This window comes from Panthera uncia, chromosome B1 (genome assembly GCF_023721935.1).
Source record: "Panthera uncia isolate 11264 chromosome B1, Puncia_PCG_1.0, whole genome shotgun sequence".
NCBI classification, from domain to species: Eukaryota; Metazoa; Chordata; class Mammalia; order Carnivora; family Felidae; genus Panthera; species Panthera uncia.
In genome coordinates, this window is record NC_064811.1 from 198,828,421 (window position 1) to 198,849,707 (window position 21,287).

General features: G+C 55.7%; 1 protein-coding gene across 5 annotated transcripts in view; it reads right to left on the minus strand.

The window, feature by feature from the left end:
• Positions 1–340: 340 nt before the first annotated feature.
• Positions 341–21,287, minus strand: part of ARHGEF10 (Rho guanine nucleotide exchange factor 10) — a 101,374-nt gene continuing 80,427 nt past the window's right edge. For 4 of the 5 annotated variants that reach the window (XM_049631825.1, XM_049631823.1, XM_049631826.1 and 1 more), the window contains 6 exons: positions 20,939–21,117; positions 20,277–20,434; positions 15,601–15,743; positions 11,325–11,499; positions 4,074–4,196; positions 341–1,464 (listed from right to left, as the gene is read on the minus strand). In XM_049631825.1, the coding sequence (XP_049487782.1) occupies positions 953–1,464; positions 4,074–4,196; positions 11,325–11,499; positions 15,601–15,743; positions 20,277–20,434; positions 20,939–21,117 (1,290 nt within the window). In that variant the 3' untranslated portion in view covers positions 341–952. The remainder of the gene's footprint in view (positions 1,465–4,073; positions 4,197–11,324; positions 11,500–15,600; positions 15,744–20,276; positions 20,435–20,938; positions 21,118–21,287) is intronic. The other variant, XM_049631827.1, reaches the window with a different exon arrangement.

Here is a 21,287-nt window from a genome sequence, read left to right on the forward strand (position 1 = left end):
CTTGCAGGAGGCACACTGAGGCAGTGTCCCCGGCCTGTGTCCCACCCCAGCAGGGACACACCCACACTCTCTAGCACCATGAGTAACCTCAGAAGGCATATTCGAAGCAGGCACCGAGGTCCAGGTCAGCAGGCGCGGGAAACACCCTGAAAGAGCTGAGGACACGCTCAGTGTGCATCTCCTACGAGAGGGAAACGTGCATTTCTAATGTGGGTGTTGATACTCTGCGAGGAGGAGGGAAGGATCTTCTGGTGTGGACGCTCGAGTCTAAATGTTGATAATGTATTGAGCATTTTGGTTCAAAGCCGAACGTTATTTGTGAAACGTTACAGACGATATATTGACTAAAACATTAACTGTTAATTTTTAATAGAAAAAAAAGGCAGTACAAAAATACTACTTTGTTAAAATACACAACACGCACATTATGCCGCTTTGGAAAACCCACTTCACTTCAGAAAGCAAATACCACCACCTGGACGGGGGGGACGTTAGCTGGCTCTCTTCAGCGTTACGGACTCTGTGCTGGAATTTAAAGATATACAATATAAATAAAAGGAGAGACTCTGAATCGAGTAAGGTTACTCTAGGAATTGTTAATAAGTTTCTCTACGACGGAATAAGCTGTATTTCCCCGTAAGTTCTGAGTCCGCGAACTCTCTAAGCAGCAGGGCCCACGAGTGGGTGCGGAGCGTCTGTGTTTCCACGTGGTCTGCCGCGCTCGCGAAGCACACGGTCGCCCCCGGACGCCAACACGGCTGCAACCCGGCCTGGTCCTCTGTCCCCTCACGGGCGTCTGTGCTGGCTTCCGCTCCGGAAAACACCACCGTGACGGTATTGCACATTTCTTCCCCCAAGACGTGATTTACCCTCAACCAGTGTAGACACGGCTACAGCCCTCGGGTCGCCCGGCTTGGCCGCAAGGACACGGCCACCCAGATGGGCCGTGGACTCACGCGTTCAGCAGGGGGATCTGCCAGACCATGATGGAAGCGGCCAGCTCCTCGGGGCGCTGCGGCCGGGCCTTCCTGCTCACCCGCCGGTGGCCCTGGCCCCCGCACACCACCAGCACCGAGCTGGCTTTCGCCCTCCTGACCCGCCGCCCTCTGCTCGGCAACATGCTGGGGAGCCGCAGGAGGTCATAGACGACGCTCTCCTCCGCTCTGGGCTCCAGGGAGCCCGAGCCTTGCGACGGGGTCAGGGACCCGGACGACGAGGAGAAATCGCTTCTGTGGGTCACGGAGCCCAGCGAGCCCCCCAGCCAGACGGCGTCTGGGCTGCTCTGACTCAGGCTGGGGCCCGGCCCCTCGCCCGGCAACACATCCTTCTGGTCTCCGTCCTGGGGGTCCCCGCCGGGTGGTGGGCTGCCCAAGGGCTTGTCCTTGTCTGTTTTGAGGGCGGCGGTGGCCATAACCAGGAACTTGACGGGCCCGTTGTGTGCGTGGTAGGAGACCATGCCTCTTCCTGGGGGATGGTGGGGGGGGGGGGGGGGGGTCATTCAGCAATCTTCAGCAATCACCGCGTGCAACAGCCCAGAGGGGGTCAACACGCATCTGCCCCCGTCTAAACCACAGAATCCCACACACGACTGGGACACCGACTGACCAGTTAACACGAGAACAGCTTCTCGCAATCTCGTGGATTTTTAGTTAAGTCCACGAAATCTTCCAGAATGACGGGCTAGGATACAACCCTGGTTTTCGTCCAGAGCAGCTCCACCCCGACACCCACAGGGGACTTTTCACAGCAGTGAAACAGCTGTTTTCCTGTTCTCTGTATAAATGCCTTCTCACTTGCTCTACAGAAACATGTTTAATTTTTCTAAGTCTTGATTGAAAATTTAAATGCCAGGGGTGCCTGGGTGGCTCAGTCGGTTAACCATCCGACTTTGGCTCAGGTCACAATCTTGTAGTTTGTGGATTTGAGCCCTGTGTTGGGCTCTGTGCTGACAGCCCAGAGCCTGGAACCTCCTTCGGATTCTGTGTCTCCTCCTGTGTGCCCCTCCCCCACTCACACTCTGCGTCTTTCAGTAATAAACATTAAAAAAATATTTAAAAAAAAAACCACAAAAATTTAAATGCCAGAAACGTGTCAATTTTAAGAACAAGATGCCTAAGTAAACGGCCAGTAGCTTCCTGCCATTTTCTGTTACAAAAAAGTTCTAGGAGTTACTTCTGTGGTTTTAATTACATTGAGGACTTTTTTATTTAAAAGTGACGTGAATTTAATTTTAAAACATCACCTAATCCAAGAGCACGTGTCAGAAACTACCTATAGGTCTTTTTCAAAACAAAGTTTATTTCCCCCCGAACGTCCTGACCCTACGTTGTCAGGTAGGAACAGGGTGTCAGCACTTTTTAAGTGGTTCACAGGTGAGGGGACCAGGATGGGAAGCATGTGTCCCTTTGCCACCAGACGCTTTAAGGCTGACACGAGGCCCTAGCCCTCACCTTCACCCCTCCTTGGCCAAAGCAGATTAAATCACAGGATTCTTTAGCCGGTGTGAGTGGCAGTGGCCAACCAGTAGGTGCTGGAGGGAACCTAGAGGGGGCAGGAAGGCTCGACCCCAGCTGGGGAGGTGTGATCTAAAAGTTACAGAGGGACAGACACGTCATATGTTATGAGGCAATTATAGAAAATGGAAAAAAAAAACAGCAAAATCACAAGTTTGGTTTTTTCAGGTACAAATTGGCAAAACTATACAGAAAAATCAACAGGACGAGGGTGTACGACTCAGGAGAATAGTCAGGTATGTTGTGAGGGAGGGGCCCCTGTGCCAGGGGCAGGTGCAGGGTGACCGCTTCATCAGCACGGTCCAACCTGTACGTGTTGGTTACGTGCAATTTCGTGTACGTGCAATACAGAGCTCAGAATAAAAACTGAGATTAAGAAATGAATGACCTGGGTCGCTCAGTCAATTAAATGTCTGACTCTTGATTTCGGCTCAGGTCACGATCTCATAGTTTCGGGAGTTCAAGCCCCACATCAGGCTCTGCCCTGATGGCACAGAGCCTGCTTGGGATTCTCTCTCTCTCCCTCTGCCCCTCCCTGCTCATGCTCTCTTTCAAATAAATAAATAAACTTAAAAAAAAAATCAACAAAATTGGAATCCTTAGCACTAACAGGTGGCTCCTGAACTTAGGGAAAGATAAGTCTGTTAAAGCCCGTGGAGAAAAAAAGCTTTTTGTCTGATGTCACATGAAATACTCTAAAGTTGTCAGTAGGAAAAAACTGTAGAAACAGAATCTTTATTGACATTTTCGTGAGTTTCCTACAAATCTTTCTCTTCTGAGAGTTTTTCCCACATCGCTGATGTTACATCATCAACGTAAAATTTGAGATCTTGGTTTTACTTATGGAATTGACGTTTTGTGTGTATCATTTAAAGCTCTCCACAAACACCATTTCTACTGGCTACATCATATACCAAAATGGCAGTGCAACCATTTTCTCAAGTATCTCTTTCCCCCTAATTTTAAGTTGTTTCCTATTCTGGGCTACTAAAAATTGAATGCTGTATCGAATATCTTTTTTGCATCTTGTTTTTGTTCACGGACTCGGCTGCTTACCAAGGCAGATTTCTGAACTGAAAAATCCTGAATCCAGACATACAAGCCTTTTCAGGCTTGTGATCTAAAATGTCAAATTGCTTCCCGAAAATCCTGTACCCATTTGAACTCCTAGCAACGTTGTGCAAAAAAGCACACCTCACGTTGTCCAGAGGCCGGGCTTCCTTCTTGGCCACATAAAATATAAAAAGCATCCACTCCCACTGAGCAAAACCATACAAAAATGACAGAAACTAACAGGTGGCAGTTAAGGTAACATGAAAACGTGTTTGGGGGGAAAGATTCTCCCTGGGCCACTAACAGAAGCAGCAGAAAAACAAAAGCAGGAATTGATCCCACTTAGCAGACAGTCCAGAGTATGCCAGAAAAGAAGGGAAAACAGAACCCCAGATAATCTACACGGTTTAAGCAGACCCTCCCCCCGCCGGCTGCAAAAGCGCAAGGAGGCAGACGGGCTCAGCGAGCTGACGGGATGGGATGGTGCGTGCGGAGGGGTCCACTCACCGGTCACTTTGGGGATCCCCTGCAGACGAGGCACGGGCAGGGCCACCACGAAGCCCAGGCTGGTGCCGACCATGAGCAGGCCATGGCAGACGAGCAGGCTGGTCACTGACAGGCGCTGGTGCCCTGCAGGGGGCGGGGGACGGAGTCCGGTGTCTGCAGCAGGTGGGGGCGGGGCAGGTGCTCACCCCCACCCCCCCGAGAGCGCTCCCCGCCCAGCCAACCCCCTCCCCACCGGCAAGTGGCTCTCCAGCTACACAATGCACTCAGTCCCTGCCCATCCAGGAAGAGGAAGGCCGCAAGCCGAGCATCGTTTCGGCCCTCCCCACCCCTGCCCCCTTGAAGGAGCGGCCTTGCCTCACAGGTGACACAGAACTAACACGTGATCTGTGTTCTGTGTTCTACGTCATGCGCCCAGCACGACTCCCCTACAAGCTCATTGGCACAGCTCATCAGTGACAGCAGGTGACACGGAGCTAACGCGCCTTCTGTGTTCTATGTTCTACGTCATGCGCCCAGCACAACTCCCCTACAAGTGCCCTGCGGCACAGCTCATCAGTGACAGCAGGTGACACGGAGCTAACACGCGATCTGTGCTCTGTGTTCTACGTCACGCGGCCAGCACGACTCCCCTACAAGTGCCCCGCGGCACAGCTCATCAGTGACAGCAGGTGACACGGAGCTAACACGCGATCTGTGCTCTGTGTTCTACGTCACGCGGCCAGCACAACTCCCCTACAAGTGCCCTGCGGCACAGCTCATCAGTGACGGCAGGTGACATGGAGCTAACATGCGTTCTATGTTCTATATTCTACATCATGCGCCCAGCACGACTCCCCTACAAGCGCTCGTCGGCACAGCTCATCAGTGACAGCAGGTGACACGGAGCCAACATGTGATCTGTCTTCTGTGTTCTACATCACGCGCCCAGCACGACTCCCCTACAAGCTCATTGGCACAGCTCATCAGTGACAGCAGGTGACACGGAGCTAACACGCATTCTGTGTTCTATGTTCTACGTCATGCACCCAGCACAACTCCCCTACAAGTGCCCCGCGGCACAGCTCATCAGTGACAGCAGGTGACACGGAGCTAACGCGTGATCTGTGTTCTGTGTTCTATGTCATGGGTCCAGCACGACTCCCCTACAAGTGCTCGTCAGCACAGCTCATCAACGACAGCAGGCCACACCCCAGGCTTCTGTCGGGACGGGGAAGGACGTGGGACATGGTTTGGGAAATGTCATATGGAACGGTGGCACCAGGAAGGCCTTCACGGCATGGCCCTCGGATCAGTTTGGGTTACAGCCACTGCCCTGTGGCCCAGAAGTGCACGGGGCCGCCTGGCTGGTCTCCTGTGGGCCTCTGTCCTGAAGGGTGCCGGGGGTGTCTGCGTGATCACCACCACTCCGCGGGTGGCACCACTCTGAGCGAGACACACGGCGACCCCCAGCCTCTCTCTGCCAGCTCGAAAGCCGGCGCGTGGACCAGACGGCTTTCCTTGTGTGTGAGGCCACGGTGGCACCTAAGCTGACATGACCCCATCCTGCACAGACAAGGTTCCTTCCAACATCTCTGCTTCGACCTCAAGTTCACCTCCCGTAAGAAACATGGCAACAAGTGGCCTGGTACCAAGGCCAAAGCTACATTAACACGACTATTTTTACGAATTTTTTTGCAATGGCAAAAACAAACAAGAAGGGGCGCCTGGGGGGCTCAGTCGGGTAAGCATCTGATCCTTGGTTCCGCTCAGGTCATGATCTGGTGGTTTGTGAGTTCAAGCCCCGCGTCGGGCTGTGCGCCGACAGCACGGAGCCTGCTTGGGATTCTCTGTCTCCCTTTCTGCCCCTCCCCACTGGTGCACACTCTCTCTTCCACTCTCTCTGAAAATAAGTAAATAAGCTTAAAAACAACATCTACAACGAACAAAACTTTTGGTTTTGTTTCTCAACACAGGCTTACATCCTGTCTTACAAGCTCATAATGGTTTACGTTCCCAGGACTTCCGAACGTCTGACTGAGGGACGTCATTCTGGAGATGGGTGGGTGCTGTGTGAATTCTGTACACACCACAGAGCACAGGTGCACAGGCACCGTCAGATGCGATGGGGCCAGCGGACGCGGCTGAGGGATAAGATCCTCAGCACCGTTCACAACCGCCATCAACGGGCGACAAGCTGGGGGGTGTCCACGTGCTCGCGGTAGATACTCTAACAGAGGCAGGGAGCGGGGGCAGCACAGAGCCTCTAAGAGTGGGATGCAACGCTTCAGCAGGGTCCCTCTCTCTGCACGGGCACCCAGAACACCCCACAGGCAGCGGACAGGGCCCAGCCGATGGCTAACCCGGGATTAGCTGCTGGCTAACCCGGGATTAGCTGCTGGTTAACCCGGGATTAGCTGCTGGCTAACCCAGGACCACTTAATCCAGGATGGCAGCAGGAACCAGGATACCAAACCCCATCCTCAGTTTTGCTTCCTAATTCACAAATCATCTTCAGTCTGGTTTAATTTGCTGACTTCCCCTAGGATGTGGTCATTGAGTATTTCTTTTTAAATTATACTGATTTTACTTTTTTTTTTAATCCTAATTTGGCCATCGTACACGGCCACGTCTCTCCTGGAAGGCAACGCGTTCGCTCCGTGGGGACACGGAAAGGCTGACTTCACATGACCTCTCAGAACTTCTCCGTCAAAACAGTCTCCCTGGAATATTCTAGACAAAGCAGCAAAACGTGCCGCTTGCATCGTGGGGTAAGTAACTGAGTGGAGCCCCAAGGAACAAGGCCCCGTTACACGCTTTCGCTGTAAATTCTACACCAGCAATCTGCTCTCCAAGGTGCGTGTGCTCCTCCGGAGGCTGCGTTATCCCGTGTTCGACCGCGTGAGGGCCGATGTGCTGTACGTCACGGAGCCTGGGTGTGATGGTTTTCAGAACAGAGCTCTACCCAGAGGCAGCAGACACGGCCCACCCAGCACAGCCACGTCCTCCTCCAGGAAAAGCACGCTGGGGCCTCCAAGAATTATTCGGGTTCCATGAAGTTCTGTTAACTCCCAAAAAAGGTGTGAATTACCAGTGTATCAGTTTTGTGTTCGATTTTTGTTCTTTCTGGCTTGGGCAGTCTTCACCTCCAGAACCTACTGGAATTTCATCGTCCGGTAAAGGCACAAAAGGGTAACTTCACATATTCCTGCCACGTGTACACAACGAAACCCACGTGGGCAACCCATGAACACGACTCTCGGACGGAGGCTCCGGGTACGTGCCAGCTCTGGACGTGCAGGAGTGCGGGAAAGCCGCCGGCAGTCACAGGCACCAGTGTCCAGAGAACGACACAGCCCAGCGGCCTCCGATCGGCGCACCTCCGTGCCTATAGCGTGAACAGAGTCCCCCGAAGCCGCAGCCAACTAACGCTTGTCTCCAGGAAGCACCGGCCTGAGGGTAAGACCACCGGTAAAAGTTCAAGGGAAGACTTGGGGCTTGGGCCTTCTCATTCTCTACATCACAAAATGCAACGAGAATCAGACCAATTTGGGGGCACCTGGGTGGCTCAGTTGGTTGATGTGGACTCCGGTCATGTCTCAGGGTCGTGAATTTGAGCCTTTGCATCAGGCTCTGTGCTGATAGCCTGGAGCCTGCCTGGGGTTCGCTCTCTCTCCACCCCTCCCCTGCTCTAGTGCGCACCTGCTTGCTCTCTCTCTCTCTCTCTCTCTCTCTCTCTCAAAATAAATAAACTCAAAAAATTTTTTAAACATCAGACCAATTCTGGATCACATCTTTCTGAGGACTGTACCCCACAGCCACTGAGGAGACGAGACAAAGACAACAACATTCCGAGCATAGCGGACTTTGCTCTAACCACCCACCCCCCTCCAAGGCCGCTACACAACCTTCACGGAGAGTCTGAGACGCAGGTCAGGCGTAAGATGCCCCCGGACGTTGGTGAAATTCGGGAGAACACGCGTCACCCGAAGGCTCCCGCCCCTATCTGGCCTGGAGGCTTGCTGGTTCTCCACAGCCTGACGGCGACACGGGAATGAAGACCCAAGACCGAGGGGACGTGTGCTGTGACCACAAGGACAGAGCCGAGCCCCATTGGACGCCGGCGTCCGGCCTGCGGAGGGTGGGCTCGGGGAAGCGTCTCACCGCACAGCCTCTCAGTCCCACCAGAGCCCAGGTGGGTCTGTGACAGCACAGGAGAGCCACGCAGAGGGAGGCAAGAGGGTCATTGACTGGAGGGTGAAACCAGTCACGAAAACGCTCGTGAGAAATGAAGGAGACACCCCCATGTGTGGGTCTGTAAACGCAGCGTGGACGTGAGGCCAAGTGAGGACAGGGACAGAGCTCAGCCCTACGAGAAGGGGCCCAGCCCGTGGCACTTGTGGGCTAGCCTGTGGGGGGTCTGGAACCGCCTCGACCTTGAGCAACAAGGGCAAGATGGCAGCGGGTCCGGGGCTCCCCTGGGGCTGCTTGGCCAGTGAGCCCCGCAGGGCCGCGGGGTCAGGACTCTGGGGGCTCAGAGGGCAGTCCCCCGGACGGGCCGGCCGCCCACGGGCACGACGAGAGCCTGCCCGACACACCATCTGATACGACGGATCCAGACTGCACACACCTGCTCCACCAGCTGGCGTGCAAAAGAGAACACACCAGGTCCCCAGGGAAGTGCCCATAAACCAGCGTTTTCTTATATGCAAGCTCGTAAGTTGTGTCAATCGGTGCTCCTCGCGAAACAAAAGCGCCCTATGGTACTTAAGAAACGACGTGTACACAGCTCGTCCTATGGATTAAATCTCCCGACCACCACACACGCGTGCACATGTGGAAACCATGAAGTGGAGAATGCGTTAGCTTGGTTGCGGCGAGCCCTTCACGACGCGCACACGTGTGCAAACAACGAGCCACACGGCCGGTGCGGTTTTACGTGCCAGTCACCCCAGTACAGACACGAAACACAACCAGGGAGCAGCTGTCCCTCGCTCGCCGAGCCCCAAACGTGTCTTGTCACCGTCCCTGCTTCCCACTGTCCTCTCTGCCCCCAGCCGGCCCGCCTTCCAACTGCAGTGTGCTTCCCCTGGTCAGAGGCCAGCCTTTCTGGAACCTGAACCCAGACTATTCATTTCTCAATGCGTCAACGGTGACCGTTCCTCCAGTACCTTCCGCTCAAGCTACAGACATCTTCAACACTGTCACTGACCCATCTGCCACCAACCCACCGCCAACCCACCACCAAATCTGCCCTGAGTCTGTAAGATTCTGAGAACTTGTTTCGCTACCGACATGAGCAGGGGACCCAGACAACTTCTAAGAGCTTTTTTCCACACTCACGTACTTGCAGAATTTAAATGTCATCCGACACGTAATCCCGATTAAGAGGCAACTTGATCGGGGTTCTCTAACCTGCTCAGCCTTTCGTGATGAACTTTTCCAAAGTGAATCCTAAATTCAGTGCCTTTACTATCCTGGTTACCCCTGCTCTCAAACACCAGCAGCACAGCTCCTCCTTCACATGTACACACACACACACACACACACACACACACACACGCACAGGTGTGGTGCACACACCACACCCACACTCACCCACACCCACACTCACGCGTGCAAGCATGCTCACGTACACACAGCAGCACTCCAGGTACACACACACTCTCATCGCCTGCGAGCACCCATGCACACAACACCCCCAGGTGCATACAACGTGTGCACACGCACGCACACCGGCACTCGGGCCGTGTGCGTGGCCGTCCCCCGCCCGGTGCTCCTCTCCTGGCCGCTTGGATACGCACTGCAGGGCTCTCTGCGCTCCTGACGCCCCCTCTGACTCTGCACAATCCTCTCACCTCCTGACGGTGGTCCCTGACTCTGCCCTGTCCCCCTGTCCCTCATCGCTCGCCGGGAGGGCAAAGTCCCACACAGGCCCCTTTCCCGACTCGTCGTCCGCATGCCAGCCCCTCCTTCCAATTTCCCACGGGGCTCCTTCGCTCAGCACCACACATGCTAGCTTCCTCCAAGCCGGCTCTGTGGGACCCAGTGTCGCTGATGACTTCACGTTCTTCCCGAAAACCCAGGCCCCAAATCTCAGGCTTTCTGGCCCTTCCTCTCCCCAGTCGGTCCCACCGCAGGTGACTCTGCTCACTGCCGCTTGCCGGGGTGCGTCCCTCGGGACCACAGGATGGCCCGCCACCCTCCCGTCCTCACAGCCCGCTGCTGGGGAGCCCCTTCCACACTCATGACCACACAACCTTCCCGGCCTCCTCCTTCCCTCTACCCCACCGCCCTTGCACAGCAGCCACCTGCTTACGCATGTCTGTCACACGCGGACGTGCCCCAGCTACAAGCCCGCACACACCAGCGATGCGTTCCGCGTACGACCTACACGCGTGCAGGCACCAGGTACGCGCTCACACACACTAGCTGCACGTTCGTTTATATGTGACACACACACACATTAACTACACGCCTATACGTACCAGATATGGGAATACACTCTAGCTCCATGGGTGTCCGTACCAGCCACACGAAATACGAACGTATACATATTGGCTAGAAACTTATACACACTGGCCACACACCGGCAACATGGTCCTCGCATGTGCTAGGTGCCTGTTTGCACTTACTGGCTACACGCTTATGTACACACTTGCATATGTGTTTACGCAGACACATATGTATGTACGCACGCTAGGTACGCGTTCACACGTGCCAGCCACGTGCACACACATACCAGCCACATGAATCTACCCGCATGAGCTACATGCACACGCACACGTGAGCCACACATGTATACACACTTGCCACCCAGACACACACACACACACACACACACACACACACACACACATAAGCTACTTGCCACCCCACAGCCGCACTCCTGCACCTTTGCTGGTTTTGTCCCCCATCCCACTCCCCCCACCCCCGCTAGCGGCATCCTTCCTGCTCTGTGTCTGGCAGCCTCCCAGCCGAGAAGCTGCGTCTCTGGCTTCCCTTGGGAGCTGTCCCCGCCCCAGCAGGTCTTTTCCTCCTCTCTGTTCTTCAGCTTGCTCCCAGGGTGGAGTCTTAGCAGGCTTAACTGGCGCACACGGGCTATGATCAACGGCTCCTGACCTACGAAAGTGGTGCTTGAATACGGTTCCACGCCAGCACACAGAGTCGCGGTACGCACAGCGCCCTCGCCCGGAAGGGTCGCGCCTGCGCGCCACGTCCCCCGCCGTGTCCTCCCTCGGGGGACACCCCTCCCCTGCCCCCGGGTGCAGTTACCTGGCAGCATATGGTGCACAGGCGTGGCTATGTTGATGTCCTGCAGATGCTTGAGCGTCTCCGTGTGGAAGAGGCGAAGCGTGGAGCCAGAGGTGAAGGCGATCCAGATCCCCACGCCAGCGACGACCATGTGAGAGACCACCATGCCTTCTTCCTGGTGGGCGTCCAGCTGATTCTGGAGAGATCAAGGAGAAGCGGTGGACGGGGCAGCGGGTGTGCCTGGAGCCCCGCCCACCGAGGAGGCAGAGCCAGGCAGTCCCCGGCCGGGGCGGGGTGGGGGGTGGGGGGGCGGCGAGAGCAGGAAGACGGGAGGGACAGAGGGACGGAAGGCCCGGGAACAGGGAGACACGATGGCCAAAGGAGGCCAGCCAGCGCCCCCGACTTTGGTGGGGAGTCAGCAGCCCTCCCCCAAATCCCGAGCGGGAATGGAGGTCCACACCCCGGCCTTGGGCGGCCCCGAGACGGCCTGTCTGACCCCACCGCTCCCAGCGCTCCTGGGCTGCCCACGGTGTCTGGGTTTGCAGTCACCCCTGGCCTGCCCACAAAGGCCAGCTGCTACTTCTCTGTGTGACCAGGTCCTTCCTCCCGGGCTTCTGGCCAAGCTCTGCCCCGTCCACATCTCCATCCTGACAACCCTGCTCTATGGGGACCCACGGGGGCAGATTTTGTGACTTGGTCACAGCGCGGATGGGCCAGCACTGGGCAGCTGGCGTGTTGTCTGCTAGGTCTGGAGGAGGGGTGTGAGCCTGGAGACTCCGTGTGAAGACACGGGGTCCTCAGGGCAGACCAAACCCCATACGGTCCTCCCCACACAGTCCTCCAGCTGGAAACACTGGAGGCTGAGCCACACGGGAAACAGGCGGGCTTACTTCTCTGACCCAAGGGCTGGTCCCAAAAGTCTAAGCGCAGGGGGTGCTGTGTAGAGCCCGCTGAACTGCCCGCCTTCCCCGGCTGCTCCTCTTGGGCCTACGACATGGCGGTCACTACTCCCTGGGGGAGGAAGGCACATCCGGGGGGAGGGTCGTGCACGTTACACAAGCTCGGGAATCAAGGAGCAAAGCCACGTTCTGTCCTTGCCGCAGACACTCCAGGAAAGACGAGGAAGCACAGGTTGCTGGCCCTCAATCCCGGTTTCTAATTCAGTAGGCTGAGGGTGGGGCCCAGAACTAGCATTTCCAGAATGTTCCGAGGGCCCGCCGCTGCTCCACACCCCCTTTTTTCCACTGCTTTCCGGCAAGTTACTTTATCCATTCACTGCGGTTTGTCCTCCTTTCTGTCCCGAGTCACGTCACATGCGGCCTTGATGTGCTCCCAAGATGCAGCGGGCACGACTCCAGTGCTGCTGGCGCACGCTGTCCGCGACTGCCCGCTGACGTGTCTCCTGCACTTCGCGGTTGGTGGCCTGTCCTCCCAGAACCAGCTCGTCCTGCAGGCCTGCAGGTCCTGTGGCCCCCCCACCCACGTGCGTGGTCTCCAGCAGCACCCCCTTCCGCTGAGGCAAACCGGCCTTCGGAGAGCACGACTTCCTCACATCTGCTCACATTAAAGCCCCTCGGTGGCTCACCATCCACCCAGCGTGGTGGTGTCCCTGCCCCGGCCAGACGTGGCTGCTGTCGTGGGACACCTCCAGCCCTAGCGGCCGTCTGCGATGCTCACAGGGACCGAGGAATAGCCCTAAGCTCGTCCGTAATGAACGTGAGGTCCCTTCCGACCCCACCTGTGCCGCCCTCTCTTCCCACCAGGCTCTCAGGCTCCCCCGACCTTTCTCGCACGTGACAGGCGTCCCTCCTCACAGGCTCTACGTCGTCTCCTTCCAGGAATTCTGCTCTGTCAGGACAGCCGGCGGCATAGGGCTCTCGGGCAGAAATAATCCAGCGTTTCTGTCCTGCCCTGTGTGTCCCTGGCATCAAAGCCACGATTCCGCTCTTTCCTGCCAGCTGCCTGGCACAGACAGAGCCACTGCTGGCTGACTTTCTGCCAGCTGCAGGAGGTGGGGTCTTGCAGGACCCTGGACTGGCACATCAAGGACAAGCCACAGAAAAGCTAGTTGTGGTCCAACGGAAAGTGCATCGACCTCGAGCCCGTCTGGGACCCAGCGCGCCCAGGTGTGGCACCTGGTGACTTCCCGAAGGCCTGCTGTCCTATGCCGCCCTCGGGGGTCTCGCGCAGTCTAACACCGTCCACCCAGGCCCGCACGGACTCGGTGTTACTCTGACCGAGGTCAGCCCACGCTCTGTGACGTGAAGGAGCTCCTACAACGGACTGGAGGCTTACGGTCCACCTTCTGACGTTACAGAATCTGCCACCAAGCGTGTCCGTGAACAGGTTTCACGAATGTCTTGAAATGTGTCTCAGTGAGTGCTGGCAAAATGTCTTCAAGCCCCTGTCCTGGCTGAACCGGTGACCCTTCCTAAGGAGAGTCTAGACAAATATTTTTGGAAGTCCACGATGACTAAAGTTGATCACGAGTTTGTGGAGATTGGCAACAGTCATTCCAAAATGCCCTCAGGGCCCTCACGGGGATGACGGGGACCTCCCCTGAACAGATTCCTTTCTCTACCACCTTTGATGTGATGCTCAGAGGAATTTTTATCTGTGACAGGATTTGTTTCATTGGCGGAAAAAAAAAAACCAAAACCTTTGCTATCTGAGTTCATTTAGAGTAGAGGTGAGAAATGGTCATGTGTAGACAGAAAATAATTAGGTACGTGCAACTTTTAATAAAAAAAGAAATATATAAAATGGGCAAAAAATTCAAAGGTATAATAAGTAAAATTCTTTCTCTCTCATCCCTGCTACCCTGCTTAGGACGGCTTTTTGTGTGTCTCTGAAAGTACACACACGTGCACGTGTTAAGCAACTGCTAACAACAGGTAATATGTAAAGCGCTCTGCGGGCACTCTCTGTACCTGTACGTTCACACAACAACACTCTGCAACCTGCCCCTCCTCCGCTTAACTGAACACCTGCCAGCGCTGCCCGCTCATTCTCTCCTGCCACTGCCAGGTATGACGTTATTTACCTAGTTCTCCCACTGGTGCTCGTTGGGTATTTTCAACCATTCGTGATATCACACAACGTGGCAATACGTAACCTCACCCACACACGCGTGAGCTTATCTAAGGAGCAAACGTCTAGCGGTGGCATTGCCAGGAAAAGGATTGAGCCCTTTGAATGCCAGACGCCAACGCGGGGTTGCCTTCCGGAGACGCCGCACAGTGGCCTCCCTCCACTGGCTGAGTCCCGGAGCCCTGGACTTGCCCAGGACCAGCCACGACGCGCCCACAGCTCGCCAACGCTGGAAAGTGAGAACGTTTCACCTTCCGCCCATTTGAAAAATGGCTCCTTGTTACAATGAGCGCTTTCTAGAGATGAGGCTAACACACGTATGCCCGTACGTACGGGTAAACACGTGTGTGAGTACACTGGCCGGGTGTATGAACACATACCTGCGCGCTGCACGATTCTTAGTTTAGTGCCCTATTCGTATTTTTCTCTGAGCTGCCTTATGTCCTCTGAACATTTTTTACTAGCTTGGCTTCTTTCTCTTAAAGTTAATAAGAATTCTCTTTAATAAGAACATTACCTCTCAGCCACAGATGTGGCATATATTTTCTTCATTTTCATTTACAAAAGTTTCTATACAAACACACACTTATTAAATGTGCACAGAAAATGTTCTAAAACCACACCAAATTTATTTTCTTTATTATGGCAACTTCTAGGCATGTGTCATGCTTGGAAAATCTCTCCCGCTACAAAGTAATGAGAACATTGTACTGCTTTCTATCTAAGTTTATGATTTTGTTTATGTTTTTAAAATTACCTCCATCTGTAATGTTTACAAGGGAAAAGGCTCGGGGCCAGAGGCACGGCTCCACATTTCCACATGGCCCGTTGTCTCCTGATCCTTTGTTGAACAATCCACGGATTGCACTGATTGGAAAAGGCCACTTCGATCAAATGTCAAGTTTGTCCATGTCCTTGAAGACTATTATGTTCGTACTGAGCACGTTTTTTAAAGTAACGTGTTTGTGGTCGTTAGCAGATAAACAAGCAACAGTTCTTTCATGGGCGTTAGCTGAGTTATCTACTTAATATGGTCTTCCCCAGGTTTCCCTCCCAAATCTAGGAGGAATTTTCTCTCCGTGCAGGGCCACATGCAAGAGGCTGCCAGCATCAGCTGGCCAGAGGCCCTCTGACCGCCAGCATCGGAGGCTAACTGGGGCCAGCTCTAAGATGCGTCTCTTCTGTGCCACGCACTCAAGGGGCTTACCTCTATTGTGTGGGTCTCGGCGCTGATCGTAAAAACTTGACCTCCCGAAGCTGCCCATAACGTGTCCTCCGTCATTACGAGACTTCTAACTGGTAGCACGCCTAGTTTTATCACTGTCTGAGGTTCGGGACTCCAGGATCCATCTTGAAAAACAAAAATTTTACTTTCAAATTCAGTTATCTGTACACAGGGAGTAGGGACAGGATCCCAGCTCATTTTAAGTAACAGGCAAAATATCATCAGTAACCGTGACATTCACACGTGGTGCTGGGCGTCCAGAGTTCCACGAGCACCATTTCCACGACGCAACTCAGCACGGTGGCAGAGCCCGGAGCGCACACGACCCCAGCCCGGCCACCTGGCGCGTGTCCCGCACAAACGGCCCGCGAGGTGGCCGTGACAGTGTGAGGCATGACGAGGTGATTGATCAGCTCAGCAAGGTGCCCGGCGCCCAGGTGTCTCATACGCCCTGTCATCTACAACACCAATACACGAAATGACCCCGTCGTCAGGAGGAGGGGTCCACACCCACACGGTGCGGGCCAACGTCCGCACCTCCCACTGCCTGCTCGCTCTTTTGAGCTTTCCCTTGATACGCATCCTGTATCACCAGGATGGACCGTATCTTCCCTGCATTAGAACAGTAAGTCAGAACTGGGAGGAGAGGCTTTCGCTCGCTCTGGTCCTGAAGCACAGGCCCTGATGAAATATGTCGCTTTGCAAATACTTTCAAGGATCTAAGGATGAGGTCTGTCATACTTCACATGAAGTAGAGTCAACAAACAACTTGGAGAGCGGTAAAAAATATGTAAAGCAAGACTAGACACACGTTTTCAACGTGACTACATAATTGTCCTGTGAGAATTTAAAATAAATTTTTCAATTTTCAAAGCAACCACAAATTAAGCCATCATGCCTAAAAACATCTTTAAAAAATTGTTTTTTACATTTATTTATTTTTGAGAGACAGAGAGAAACAGAGCACAAGTGGGGGAAGGGCAGAGAGAGAGGGAGACACAGAATCCCAAGCAGCTCCAGGCTCCGAGCTGTCAGCACAGAGCCCAACGCGGGGCTCGAACCCACGAACCGTGAGATCGTGACCTGAGCTGAAGTCGTCAGATGCTTAACTGACTGAGCCACCCAGGCGCCCCTATGCCTGAAAGCATTTAATGGTTCATCCACCAGTGCCTCTGACTTCCTAATCAAACCAGAGCTTTGCTCAGGGACGAGGGCACAGTCTTGGTTCCGAACCAAGTTCTGGCTTCTGTGTTCTAGATCTGAAGCACTGAACCTTTTAATCCAATCCCTCTTTATGAATAACTTTAGCTGAGGTTGTGCAACCACCAGGAGGCAACCAGGCAGGTTCTGAATTCCAAGGCACACTTTCAAGTTATAATTCAACTTAAATGGAGATGCTTTTATGCTACAATTAAGCCAAAAGATGTTGCAGGACAATTACTGGTTCCAGTGGACAATGACCTGTAAAATCATTTGTAAAATCCGCACTGGACCCGGAGTATCATCGCGTGGTTACACATGCGTGCACACACAAGCACACGCTCACTAGCAGTCACACGTGCACATACATACACACAGAAGCACACAGGCCTTCTCATCTGGGACTCAGAGCCCTTTGAGACCCCGCAGTCTCCACTTTCGATGGGATCACAGAGGCTCCGAGCTGAGACGCGATTCTCCCCAACACTCGCACGGGACTGAGAGAGCAGGGCTGTGGATCCCTCCTGCCCCTGCCCCTGCCCCTGCCCCACGGGGCCTGCCCCCCCGATGTGGCCACGTCCTCCGAATCAAGACGCTTGCTGCTGTCAAGTTATTTTGGTTTGGGACTAACTTCTAACAACTGAGCTTTGTTTTCCGACCACCTAAGTCACTCCTTCTACAGATCCCGTACACAAGATCCTCTGGGGGCCACGGGGAGGGCACAATGTCGGTCCCTGGGATGCGGGCCTCAGCTCCAGCTGACACGCCACCTGTCTGGGGACAGCCTCTTTCTGCAGTCTTCCCTCCAGACCTGAGTCCTCAACCAGGCTGTCCAACCACAGCTGGGTGCAAACCCATGCCAATGACATTTTGAGCCCACACTTAAAAATCTGGAAATTTCCTACAGAACATTCCAGATTTCGAACGCCCTGAAAAGTCAGATGCTTGCAGCAGTGCCTGGCTGAGAAGCAGCCTTTCCCCCTCCGGCTAGGCACATCGTCACCCCTCAGAGAACACGACAGTGGGGAAGAGACACCTCTCCAAAGAAGACATTCAGACGGCGGACAGGTACGTGAACTTGCGGTCAGCACCAGCATCATCAGAGAAATGGAGTGAAAGCACAATGGGCCATCGCTCCACACTTGTGAGAATGACATCATCAAAGACACAAGAAACAACAGGTGTTGGCGAGGATGCGGCAAAAGGGGGACCCTCGTGCACAGCTGGTGGGAGTGCAAACTGGTGCAGCCGCTCTGGACGACAGTGTGGAGGCTCCCCAGGAGATTAGAAACAGAACTACTCTACGACCCAGCTGTCCCACTTCTGGGCTCTTACCCGAAGGACACGCCAACAGTAATTTGAAAAGGCCTGTCCGCCCCGTGTTCACACGGCATTATTTACAATCGCCAAGACACGGAGAAGATCCAAGTGCCCCCCAACGTGTGAATGGACAGAGATGTGCTATGCATACAACGGAATATCATTTGGCCATAGAAAATGAGCAAATCCTACTGCTTGTAACGTAGGAGACAGGTCAGACAAAGACAGACAAACCCGCTAATGGCTCTTGGCCGCCCTCAGGAAGGGCACAGACCCCTGCTCCCCACCCTTTCTAGCCTGCGCCCTTCCCGGGGTCCCGCAGCGGCCCGGCCCCCTGGCCGAGCTCCACAGGACGGACACCTCCAGGCTGGCTCCACGGCCTTCCCGCACACGACTCTGACCCCAGCACCCCCCAGCGCTCTTTGGGTGCCCTGAGAGCTACGTTCACCTCTGGGTACTGTTCTGTTCGCCCCCCGGACGTGAGGAGTAGGACCTGTGCCCATCTGCAGCCGCTGGTGACCAGCTCAGGGTCCCCTGAACCAGCCAACACTCAGACTGTCCCTGAGATGGTGACTGACCCCAGTACAGAGCCGGGGGGAGGGGGGTTCCCGAGGTGGACCACAGGCGGGCAGGAGCCAGGGTGGGGGTGGGGGTGAGTTCCCGAGGTGGACCACAGGTGGGCAGGAGCCGGTGGGGGTTCCTGGGGTGGACCACAGGTGGGCAGGAGCCGGGGATGGGGGTGGGTTCCCAGGGTGGACCACAAGTGGGCAGGAGCCAGGGTGGGGGTGGGGGTGGGTTCCCGGGGTGGACAATAGCGGGCAGGAGTCGGGGCAGGGGGGGTTCCCGGGGTGGACCACAGGTAGACAGGAGCTGGGCAGGGGTGGGGTTCCTGGGGTAGACCACAGGTGGGCAGGTGCTGGGGAGGACCACAGGAGGGCAGGAGCCAGGGTGGGGGTTCCTGGGGTGGACCACAGGCAGACAGGCAGGTATCAGGAACAGAAAGGCCCCAGGGGGGCCAGGCAACCCCCATTCCTTATGGGGCCTCAGCCCTTGGCTTCCCTCACTCAACCCTTCTGATAAATTTGCCATTTTACTTTTCCTTGTTGGGGACCCAACTGGACACGGGGCTGCCCAGTTGCCGTGGAAACCAGCCAGGATGTGCAAACCGCCCGGACTGGGCAAAGGAAGGGTAGGTAGGGCGCTGAGCACTCACACGTACCGTGTCAGGTGGGGCCCCGTGACAGGATCAGCGCCCTTGCAAGAAGGGGACGCCCCAGAGCGCGTGCTCCGTCCGCCGCGTGAGGACCCTTTCCCTCGGTAGGGAGGCGCCCTCCACAGCAGAAAGCGACTCTCCCCAGGGACCCGCTGCCACACCCTGCTCAGGCCCCGCTCTGTGGCATCTGCTATGGCGCCAGAGCCAGCCAAGACACGACGTCTTAGCGCTGAGGCCCCGGGGCGGCAATCCCACATGTCCGTGTAACCCCCGGACGAGAGGTGCAGGGAGGCCTGCCAGCCAGGGGTGAGGTGAGAAGGAGCCCCTGAGAACAAGAGCTTCCGCAAAGGGGCGACAATCCGTCAGATCAGAACTGGCAGGAGCAGGTGTGGACACAAGGGCCCCTGCCTCTGCCTCTGAGAGCTGCAGCCCGGGGGGCCCCGGAGGCCCCGGGGAAGAGATGCCCACCGGCCCCTCTGCTGTCACCGGAAGCCACTGGAATGCTCAGCCAAGCCTGTGACAAGAGAAGGAGCCTGAGGAGGAGGGACGATGGCCGGGCTGGTGGGCTGGTGACAACCTCGCGTAGCCGCTCACCCGGGTGGCCTGCAGTGCCCCCCCCTCCCCCGGGTAAGAGAGCCTTGCGGGGCCGGGGGACAGAATCGTGGCTGCGGGGAGACAGACGCACACAGAGGAAGGTACTTGGCGGCCTGCTAAGGGGTCACCAGGAGACCGTCCTCTGAAACAGCTTCCCGCCTGTGCGGCTGGGGTGCTCCTTTCGGGGCCGGGAAGTCACGTGCCCGGGACAGGTGGGGGTAAGCGCTGGTGGGGATGTGACCCAGAAGCACACAGCTCAGTCCACAGCAAACCCCCGGACACGGCCACGAGACCGGCCGCGCAGACGCACGCACAGCGCAGACGCAATTACCTTCCGCCTTCTGGTAGACGGCCACGGCCCCGTTGACCAGGCCGGCATACAGGCTCTGGGCCGCGCAGGCAAGGCTCATGACCGTGGACTTGTCCGGGGTAAAGAAGTGCTGCAGACGCACCTTCTTGGAGCCTTGGCTGCTCTTGTAAATGGAGATGCTTCGAGAGAAGAACGCAAACCTTGTCAGCGCATTTGCTCGGGAAGGAAGGGCAGCCTCATCTCATCACAAAGTGCTCGTGACGCCCCAGCCCTTCCCGCCTCCTCCCGCCCTGGGCAGAAACGCTAATGCCTCTCAGCCCCCTTCACTTCATTTTAAAGGAGAAAGTTTGGGTTACACAGATTTTAAAAAATTACTTCTTTCAATCTGTCTTAAAACTTCGTATCAGGAAAACCATGTTAACTTTCCTTTAAAAGGTGTCTGTGTTCAATATGTTTACAGCACAGACTCTGGCCGTGTTTTTTCCAAAACATGAAGAGAAAGGTACTTTTGAAATCAGGGATGAGAAGAAACACGTCAGGGGAAGCGCCAGGCAGCATGGGCGCACTTGCTGGTCGTGTCAAAGGTCAGCGACCCCAGCCACTCTCGCCACGCAGTGTGTCACCCAACAGATGGAGCAGGTGACCGTCCGGCTCCTCGTCACGGAGCGGCACGCGGGGCTCACCTCCCCTCCTCAGTGCCCAGGCAGATGGTGGGCACGCCCGGCGCGGCCCCGGGCTCCGCAGGGATGAACACCATGCACAGCGTCCGAGACTCCACGTTGAAGCACTCGATGACTTTGGGGCTGGAGCTTTGAAAGGAGACGATGGCGATCTGGCCCATCTGACTGGTGCAGCTTCCAATCTGAGGCAGGGGTGGGGTGGGGGTGGGGGGGAGAGAGGAGCGGCTAAGAGCTTCCACAGCAGCTTTGGATCTGAGGCAGGGGTGGGGTGGGGAGGAGCACTGGGAGCTTCCACAGCAGCTTCGGATCTGAGGCAGGGGTGGGGGAGAGAGGAGCAGCTGGGAGCTTCCAC